The sequence below is a fragment of the Neomonachus schauinslandi genome, unplaced genomic scaffold (genome assembly GCF_002201575.2).
Source record: "Neomonachus schauinslandi unplaced genomic scaffold, ASM220157v2 HiC_scaffold_753, whole genome shotgun sequence".
NCBI lineage: Eukaryota > Metazoa > Chordata > Mammalia > Carnivora > Phocidae > Neomonachus > Neomonachus schauinslandi.
In genome coordinates this window covers 4,143-14,272 of record NW_025409443.1, presented here as the reverse complement: position 1 = coordinate 14,272, position 10,130 = coordinate 4,143, and the positions used below count along the sequence as shown (strand labels likewise).

The following is a 10,130-nucleotide window of genomic DNA, read 5'->3' as shown; positions in this document are numbered from 1 at the left end:
GTTGAAAATAGAGCTACCATATGATCCAGCAATTGCACTACTGGGTATTTACCCCAAAGATACAAAAGTAGGGATCCGAAGGGGTACGTGCACCCCGATGTTTATAGCAGCAATGTCCACAATAGCCAAACTGTGGAAAGAGCCAAGATGTCCATCAACAGATGAATGGATAAAGAAGATGTGGTATATATATACAATGGAATATTATGCAGCCATCAAAAGGAATGAGATCTTGCCATTTGCAACGACGTGGATGGAACTGGAGGGTATTATGTTGAGCGAAATAAGTCAAACAGAGAAAGACAATGTATCATATGACCTCACTGATATGAGGAATTCTTAATCTCAGGAAACAAACTGAGGGTTGCTGGAGTGGGATCTGGGGTGTGAGGGATGGGGTGACTGGGTGATAGACACTGGGGAGGGTATGTGCTCTGGTAAGCGCTGTGAATTTTGCAAGACTGTTGAATCTCAGATCTGTACCTCTGAAACAAATAATGCAATATATGTTAAGAAAAAAAAAAAAGAAGAAGAAGAAGGTAGCGGGAGGGGAAGAATGAAGCGGGGGAAATCGGAGGGGTAGACGAACCATGAGAGACGATGGACTCGAAAAACAAACTGAGGGTTCTAGAGGGGAGGGGGGGGGAGGATGGGTTAGCCTGGTGGTGGGTATTGAGGAGGGCACATTCTGCATGGAGCACTGGGTGTTATGCACAAACAATGAATCATGGAACACTTCATCTAAAACTAATGATGTAATGTATGGGGATTAACATAAGAATAAAAAAAAAAAAGCATCACTGCTTTTCTCAAGATGCCATTTAAGAGGGAGATAAAAACTGAATTTTAGTTCATCCAGGATCAGAAGGGCTGAGGTCATTCCAGGGGCACGTGGCCCCACGTCTGGAGCTGAAGAGAGGTCGGGGCTTCCTGGCAGCTGACCCCGTGGGCGGTCTGGGCGGCTTACCTTCTGTCCGCGGTAGCCCTTGGGGCCGGGGGGCCCGGGGATCTCCAGACAGCTCACCTTGTAGCACTGAAATGAGAAGCAAGTGGTGTAGAGGAAGCGGGCGCAAAGAGCCCCAGGTGGGGGGCCGAGGACCCCTGGGCGGTGGGCCATCGGGAGCACGGGGCTGGATGGAGGAGCAGACTTGGGAGGTGCCCAGGAGGCCCCCGAGCCCTCAGGCACTCTGGCCGAGTCTGGGAGAACCAAGGTTACACAATGGCCGAATGCAGGAAGGATGGAAGAGCCCTCGGCCAGGCCCCACGAATGCTCGTGTGTGAGCAGCTGTGCCAGAAAAGGGCGCCTTTGTAGGAGCCTCGCTGAGTGGGAAGAGCCGGGGCCGGGGATGCACAGGGACGGGGGGATGCGAGGGGCCCTGAGCTGAAGTCCCGAGCTGGGTGCCACCTTCCCTGTCCTCTTGGCCTGGAGCTTGGAAGGTGACCCCGAGCCTCGCCCCTCATCCACTTGGTGTGTGCTGGGTGAGCTACCCTAATGCCGACCCCTGGGTTTAAACAGCCTGGTTTTGGCCGGGAGCCCTTCATCCAAACGTAGGCTCTCAGGCCCGACATGGAGCAGAAGGGTCTTGCTCCCTGGCCTCCTCCCGTTTGTCCTAGACCCAGGGAGCAGCGGGGTGGCTGGTGCAGTGATCATCTCTGCGGGGTGAGCGCCTCAGAGGCCCAGCGGGCAGCACCCAGCCAGGGTGGCAGGACCGGAAAACGCCTCTCACCTCTCCATAGGCTTCATGTTTCTGCAGAAGAGACCAAGAAATACTCCTTAGCCGGAGCCGGAGATTTGGGTGAGAATGCCCAGGCTTACCCTCACAAAGGGGTAAACTGAGGCCCAGAGCAGGACTGCCCACTGCTGTAGTGGGGGAGCGGGCCCCAGGGCTCTGGCCTCCACCCTCCACTCCTGGTGCCCAGTGGGCAGGGCGTGGCCCCGGGGGCGGCTCACCATGACCTTGATGATGCGGTTGATGGTGTCTTGGTCGATCTCCAAGTCGGGACGCACAGTGGCATAGTTGTTACGGTAGAGCTCAAGGGGCATGCTGGCCATGTCCCGCAGACCCTGCTCGTTCGGGTTCTGGTCGGGGGCCACGGTGAAGATCCGGATGCCCTCCTCGCGGGCCCGCTCAGCCTGCAGCTTGATGCCCCCGCACGGGCTGCCAGTGACGTAGCCGTCGGTGATAACCACCGCGAAGTGGACCCCACCCTTGCCCTTGAGCTGCCGGATCTCCTGGGTCATGTTGGCCAGCGCGCAGTCGGTGAAGGTGCCCTTCCGGATGGAAACGATGTTCTCCAGGCTCTTGGTGAAGGAGGCCCGGTCGCTGTCCGGCGGGCTGAACACCTTCACCACGTCGGAGAAGTGCAGGCCTCCGTAGCGCCAGCTCAGGGCTACCTGCTCCAGGTAGGTCTCGTCCTGCAGCTGGCTGATGAACTGGCGCACGAACTGTCTCATGTGGTAGAGCAGGCTGTCGATGGGGGACTGCATGGTGACGCTCTCCGAGGTGTCCAGCACGAAGTACACGTTGATGGGGCAGTCGGCCTTCTCTGGGGGGGCACGGGACGTATCACGGGCCTGCCTGTGTGGAGGGCCTGCGGTGCGAGCCCATCGCCAGGCCTTGTGCATGTGGGCAATCTGGGCTCTGCCCCCACCATGGCCCCGCTGCACCCCTTTCCTACCCACACCAGGCCTCAGCCCCCACAGCCCCTACCTGGGCAGCTGTTCCTCTCAGAGGCACTGGGGCTGATGATCTGCTGCTGGGCACGGAGGACCCCCAGGAGCCCCCAGAGCAGGAAGGCGGAGCAGGGGCCTCGGAGCATCTTGGCAGCACCCATGCACCCTGACGTCCTGCAACAGGGAGAAACAGCCACTGCAGACAGCGCCCAGTGCCCCTCCGGGACCCCAGAGCCCCCTCCCCAGATGGTGGAGGCAGCCAGGGAGACGCCCTCTTCCCTTGCCCTAAGTGGGGCCCACGCACACTCAGTGGATGCACAGACTGCAAGCTTTGGGCTTGGTTCCGGGTGGGTTTCAGATGTTTATGGCCCGTCCCTGCCCTGTGGGGGCTGGGTGCGCTAAGCAGACAGGTGCATTCTCGGAAACTGAAATGCCAGTGGTGGGCGCTGGTGACAACAGAGCCCTGCGTGGGGGGCTCAGCGGGTAGTGACTGGGGACGGGTGCCAGGGGAGGGGAGAAAGGCCCGGGCTGGGGTGGGGTGGGCCTTGGCACTGGATGCCAGCCATCCATGTGACCCCATGCCGACAGACTGGGGGAAGGACCTGGGGATGCAGGATGGGGGCTGGGATGCAGACAGGCCTCAGGGGCTGGTAGGCAGCGAGTGCCAGGGTCCTGCTCGGATGGGGGGTCCTTCCCCAGAGGGGGTCGCCGTGCCCTGACACATCTCTGTGGGAATGGAGGGTTCCCTGCTGCTGGCTGCCTGCCTGGCAACCAGATGGGGGGAGAGGACCTGGGGCATGGGGAGGGGGCTGGGCGGGCGCTGGGGACCAGGAGGGACAAGAAGGGGCTCGTCCTGGTGGGACTCTTGGTTCACACAAACGCCTCACGGCTTCCTGGAGTCCCCAGAGCAGAGGGCAGACCCAGGGGAATATAGGGACTCATGGCCTGCAAGTGGGGCGTGCAGGCAGGCTGGGCCCTCAGGGCACTGGGGGGGAGGTGGTGCCTGGAGAGCTTTGGGGGCCCTCGGGGGAAAGCGAGGCATGGGGGCACTTTGGTGCTGTTTTCCTGGTGATACCCCTCAATGCATTTTTGAGAGGAGGTAGATGGATTTTGGGGGGCAGATTTAAGTATCACTTGAGTTTAAGGTGAGAGGAGCTGGTCCTGGCATTGTTAGGGGTGAACAGGACATGGCCCTGCCTCCTCAGCGTAGGTCATGGTCAGGTCAAGAGGCCATGACCCTGGAGGTAGGGGCTGTGACCCAGCAAGGTCGTGACAGTTGCCCAGACAAAGCAAAGCCCAGTGGGTGTGCCAGGGAATCCAGGCAGGCTTCCTGCATGAGGCGACGGAAGTGTCCAGACTGAGGGAACTGGCCAGAAGAAGGGGAGTGCCTGACTCAGGGAAGGTTCATTCAGGGAGGGCTGGGATGGAGCTGAGAAGATGGTGAGAGACGAGCCAGGGGCCCCGAAGAACCTGGAAGCCAAAAGGATGTTGGTGGCAACGGTCAGAGAAAAGAGGTCCAGAGCCATCAACTCCGCATGACAGCCAACGTGGGGACTGCGGGAGCTCAGCAGGGCGGGGTGGGGGGCCGGTCAGGGCTGAGCCCTGGGGTGTGGCTGCAGCTTTGTCTTCCCCTGCCCCTCATCCTGCTGGCCCACAGTGGGGGAGCTGTGAGTCCCGTTCTGCTGTGGGAGGGAAGGGGTTGCCGAAGGGCCAGGGACTCTGCAGCTACCTTGGCACCACTCCCCGTGCGTGTGCACACACCACACCAGTCACACATATCACACACACCCTCGCACACACTACCACACACACAATCAATTCAAAGAGGCCCCCATTATAAAGTGTACTGCTGGAAAATGCCACTCTCAAAGGAAACGAAGAATTCTAAAAATAATCTATGCAGGAGAAAAACACAGCAGCAGCAACAAAATATATATATATAAAAAACCAACACCTAATGGGAAGAATGATTTTGGTGTCATGGTGGGCAACCCCCGAGGTGGGCCCAATTCCTCCTGCTTCCTGGTGCCACCCTCTCATGAAATCCTCACACACTCAGCTGTCACTGGTCTGCCTGTATGACCAACAGCTCAGCACGCAGATGACGGTGTGTGCCTCCCGAGATAAGCTCACAGAAGACATCATGGCTGCTACCTGGCCCTCTCTTGGGGTCCTCACTGGGAGGAAGCTGACAGCCATCACATGAAGGCACTCACGCAGCCTTCCAGAAGCCCAAGAGGGAAGGACCGAGGCCTCCAGCCAACAGCCAGGTGAGTGAGCTGTTGCAGAAGCACAACCTCAGCCCAGTCGAGACACCAGCTGAGCGAAGCCCTGGCCAATCCCCTCGACTCTGACTGCACCTTATTAGGGACCCTGAGCTAGAGCCACCTAGCCAAGTCATTCTTGACCCAAATCAATTTTGACACAGTAAACGCTTATGGTTTTAAATTACTAAGTTCTGAGGTAACTTATACATAGTAATAGATAACTAATTCAGGCATCAAACTTTTTCTCCACAATATTTTATACAGAAAAACAATGAGACGGTAACTAGAGAATTTTGAGGGGAAAATAAAATGACCCAAAGATGTCTACCTAGTCAACTTAGCTTTCATGTAAAGGATAAAGGTCTCAGATGTAAAAGGGCTCACCTACATACCATTCTTAAAAAAATTCTGCAGACAACAGAGAAAGGAATAAAAGTAAGTAAGATAGCAAAGAAACTTGAGGAATACAGTAAAATATAAAAAATGAAGAAAAAAGGAACCAGAAAGTGCAATTACTATCACTTGGATCAGCTATGACAATATATGTGAATGCTTTAAATTCTTCTGTTGACAACAAATGTTCCCATGCACCCTGATGTTTATAGCAGCATTATCACAATAGCCAAACTATGGAAACAGCCCAAGTGTGCATTGACTGATGAGTGAATAAAGAAGATTGGTTCATATATACAATAGAACATTACTCAGCCATAGAAAGGATGAAATCTTGCCATTTGCAACGATGTGGATGGAACTAAAGGGTATTACTGTAAGTGAAATAAGTCAGAGAAAGACAAATACCATATGATCTCACTCAAATGTGGAATTTAAGAAATGAAACAAAGGGGAAAAAGAGAGAAACCAAAAAACAGACTCTTAATATAGAGAAGACACCGATGGTTACCAGAGGGGAGGTGGGTGGGGAGAAGGTTAAAGTAGGAGATGGGGAGCCAGGGATGCACTTGTGATGAGCACCAGGTGATGTAAGGAAGTGTTGAATCACTATATTGCACCCCTGAAACTAATATAACACTATGGTAACTCTATTGGAATTAAGACTAAAAAATGGATAAAGAAAATGTGGTATATATATATATATGTATGTGTGTATATAAACAACACACACACATATACACACAATGGTATACTACTCAGTCATAAAAAAGAATGAGATCTTGCCATTTGCAACAACATGAACCTAGAGAATATTATGCTAAAGACATAAGTCAGACAAAGACAAATACCATATGGTTTCACTTGTATGTGTAATCTAAAAAACAAAACAAACGAACAAATAAACAAAAACAAAAATAGACTCATGAATACAGAGAACAAACTGGTGGCTGCCAGAGGGAAAGTGGTGGGGGATGGGTGAAGTAGATAAAGGGGATGAAGAGGTACACATTTCCAGTGATAAATGAGTCATGGGGATGAAAAGTAGAGCATGGGGCACATACTCAGTAATAGTGTACTAGTGTTGTGTGGGGACGCATGGTGACGACACTTAAGGTGGTGAGCAGAGCTGAATGTACAGAACTGTTGAATCACTATGCCATACACCTGAAATTAATATACGTCAACTATACTGTGATAAAAAAAGGAAGAAAAGAAAAAAAAGATAAATATTCCTAAATTGGATCACTAAATGAGACCCATCTGGATGAGGTCCGTGAGTCACACTGGAGGCTGTCACAGACAGTGCAGAGGAAAGCAGGGCAGGGTGAGACAGAGAGGACAGTGGTGGGACAGCGTGGGGGCCCGACCAAGTTGAGACAGAAGGGCAAGGGATGGTGCCAAGGACAAGATAAAGGCTGCTTATGAGTCTAGCTATGAGTCTGTATGTATCAGATTTCATAACAAAATTATATAAAGTAAAAGTGGTGAAAAATTGAAGAAAAAGCCGACAAACTGCAATCATAATAGAAGACTTTAACTCACGTTTGAAAGTTCTTGACAGATCACATAAACAACAAAAAAGAGGATGTGAATGTCCTCTTTTATAAAACTTTGATAGCAACAAGTAGGGAATACGTATTTTCCAAACATTTGGATTTGGATAATGTGCATGGAACACACACACACCTGCCTAGTTATCATCTATATCTATCTTTGAAACCTACAAGTAGGGAATGCATGTTCTTTTAAAAATTTTACAAAATTCAATCCTAGAGTAACCACAAAAGCAGCTTTAATTAATCTTTTAAAAAATCAGAAATTGGACATGAAATTTTCTGAACCACAATACAAAAGCACTCACTAGTAAGACCAAAAAAAAAAAAAAAAAATCAGAACACCTGGAAATTTAAAAAACTCTCTCCTGCTAAAACTACATAGGAATTAGGGACAATGACAATGTTATACATATAAACGAATATGAGAAGGCCAAAGCTATAATTAGAGGACAATATATAGCCTTAGATGCTTTATGTTGTAAGATAGGAAATTAGCGTAACAAATTAGGCACATAGTTGAAGAAGCTAGGGACAAAAATAAATTAACAACATGAATCTCAGGAAAACAAGAGAAAGAAAATAATAAGAAATAAACCAACTGATTTAAAAAAACCAACAGGAGAATTATAAATATATATCTATCTAAGAGCTGGTTCTTTGAAAAAGCCAATAAAGTAGAAAAATTTAATCAGAAATGAAAATGATGAAGCACAAATGTAGTAATACACAAATTTAGGAATGAGTAAAATAATATAATGGTTTTTAAGAGCATACCAAGTGCAGCTCTAAGCTAATGAACGTGAAAGACCAGGTTCTGGGCAAATCTTGAGACAAGGTGGGGACCTGACTGGACTCTGCCCGGGAAGGACTGGAAACGCTGGCAGGGGACGTGCCCCAGGGCTCTGCTCACATGGATTTGGGAGAGTTCTTTTGCATCTTCAAGACAAATACTTCTCTACTATTTAGCCTGTTCCAAAACATAAAAAGATAAGCTTTTCAATTCATTTTTAAACTTGGAAAAACCCAAGACCAAAACTTGATAAAAGAAATCCCTAAAAGAAACTCTGTGGACAAATCCCACTTTGGAATACAGTTGCAAAAACCCTAACAGATGTTAGAACATAAAATCCAGTAGCATATCAAGGACAACTGCACCAGAACTGGACAAAGTCAGTTTAGAAATACAATGATGATGCAACACTACGAAGTACATTAACGTAAGGCACATTAATATAAAAAGAAAATCATGTAATTGCTTTAATGGTGCCTGAAACATCCATTGCTGATTGGAAAAAAAAAAAAGGCAAAACTTGATATGAAATTTAGGAGTTGAATTAACGTTATAAAGCATATAAGTTTCAAATTGACAACCAAGATCATATTTCATACAAAAGCTGATATAGGGGTTCTTCCTTCAAGAATCTGGACCATTCCACTTGATACAAATGCACACATACCCATATACTGAAATCACACCCTTCCTGATCTCACGGAGTCCACAGTGGACCTGACCCTGCATTAAAAACTGCTGCACTCAAAGAATGTCTACGAGAGCACAAGAAAGAGACACATAAGACAAAGAGTGCTGCTCTCACCCATTATTCAGAGTTGTGTTGGAAGCCAATGCAATACAACTGTAAAAAAAACAAAGTATAAATCTTGGAAAGGGAAGAGGTGGAAACTGTCCTCACTAAATGGGAAATCAAAAACCCAATTAAATCAACAATACAAAGTTTAGGGGAAGGAGGAGGATTCAGTGAGACAATTATAAGAAAAATATATACAAAAAGCTATAGATTTTCTTCTATCAGCAACAATGAATTAGGAAGTTTAATGGAAAAATACTATTTACCCTAGCAACAAAAATGACATAAAGTTAAGGAGTAAACTTAAGAATCTAAGAAAGTGCAGGACTTACTAAAAAATCTCAAACATTTTCTAAGGAACACTTTGGAGAGACGAACCTTGTTTCTGGATGAGAAACAATACTTAAGAATATTAGTTATTTCTAACGGAATCTATAATTGAATGTAATTTTGATTAGAATCTCCAAGGAATATTTTTGCCTTTTTGCTTGTACATGTGGACAGAATGAATCTAAGGAAGAATAAGTAAGAGTAGCTGAGAAAAACCAGAGAGAAGGGGTGCTGAGGGGACTTGTGCTATCAAGGGCAAATGATAGAATAAAATCAGAGCAATAGGGCATCTGTGGTTTAGTGGTGGAATAGCAGCAACCCGCAAGACGACCCACAACTGAAGAGGCAAGATGGTGGCCCTTCAGAGCAGCGAAGGGGCTGGGGGCCAGGGCTCACGACATGGCTAGAGGCAGGAGTCATCTTACCCACATCTGAATAAATCCCAGAAGGGAGTGCAAAACACGGACCAAAAAGTCTTTGAAAAGGATGGATGAAGTGATGAGGAAATATCGTCTGTGGTTACCAGATGCCAGCTACACCTTCTCCTGTAAGGCCCACACCACCCCCAGGCATTGGTACTGCTACACTTCCCACCTCACACAGGAGGACACTGACCCAGCACAGGGAGCTTGCCCAGGGAGCTCAGCTAGCAGCCATGTGGCACGGCTCAGGGTCCACACTCTTTTTTTCTTTTTTTGAAGATTTTATTTATTTATTTATTTGAGAGAGAGCACATGAGCACAAGAGGGGTGGGGGGGGTGCAGAGGGAGAGGGAGAAGCAGACTCCTCGCTGAGCAGGGAGCCTGATGTGGGACTCGATCCCAGCACCCCAAGATCATGACCTAAAGTTATAATTTATACTGATTTTATATATGTAAAGCCAGTATAAATTCAGGATGTGTGTGTATATATGTACATATATACACACACATACTGCTGTCACAAAACTACATTTTTATATATTGTGTGTTCAAAGCATAACCAAATATTATTTTTAATGCATTAGTTTCTTAAATTATGTAAAAAACAAAATGTGGAATCACATACCATTACCACAATAAATTAGCTTTTATAATTGCTCATGTGTTGATCTTTACTGAGACCTTTATTTCTCCACATGGCTTCAAGTTACTGTCTAGTGTCCTTTTATTTCACCCTACTGGACCCCCTTCAGCATTTCTTGTAGGTCAGGTCTAGTAGTAATGAACTCCCGCAGCTTCTGTTTATCTGGGAATGTTTTAATTTTACCCTCACTTTTGGAGGACAGTTTTGCTAGATATAAAATTTTTGGGTGACAGGGTTTTTTTTTTTTTTTTTCTTT

At 47.9% G+C, this 10,130-nt stretch overlaps 1 protein-coding gene across 1 annotated transcript; it reads right to left on the bottom strand.

Annotated features, from left to right (window-relative positions):
• Nucleotides 1-901: 901 nt before the first annotated feature.
• Nucleotides 902-2,843, bottom strand: LOC110571070 (collagen alpha-2(VI) chain; the record flags this gene model as incomplete). Its single annotated transcript, XM_044912245.1, has 4 exons — nucleotides 2,712-2,843; nucleotides 1,952-2,547; nucleotides 1,728-1,748; nucleotides 902-1,033 (listed from the first exon to the last, which is right to left on the bottom strand). Coding segments are annotated over exons 1-4 (873 nt in total), but the record flags the coding sequence as incomplete, so codon positions are not given.
• Between the last annotated feature and the right edge of the window lie 7,287 nt (nucleotides 2,844-10,130).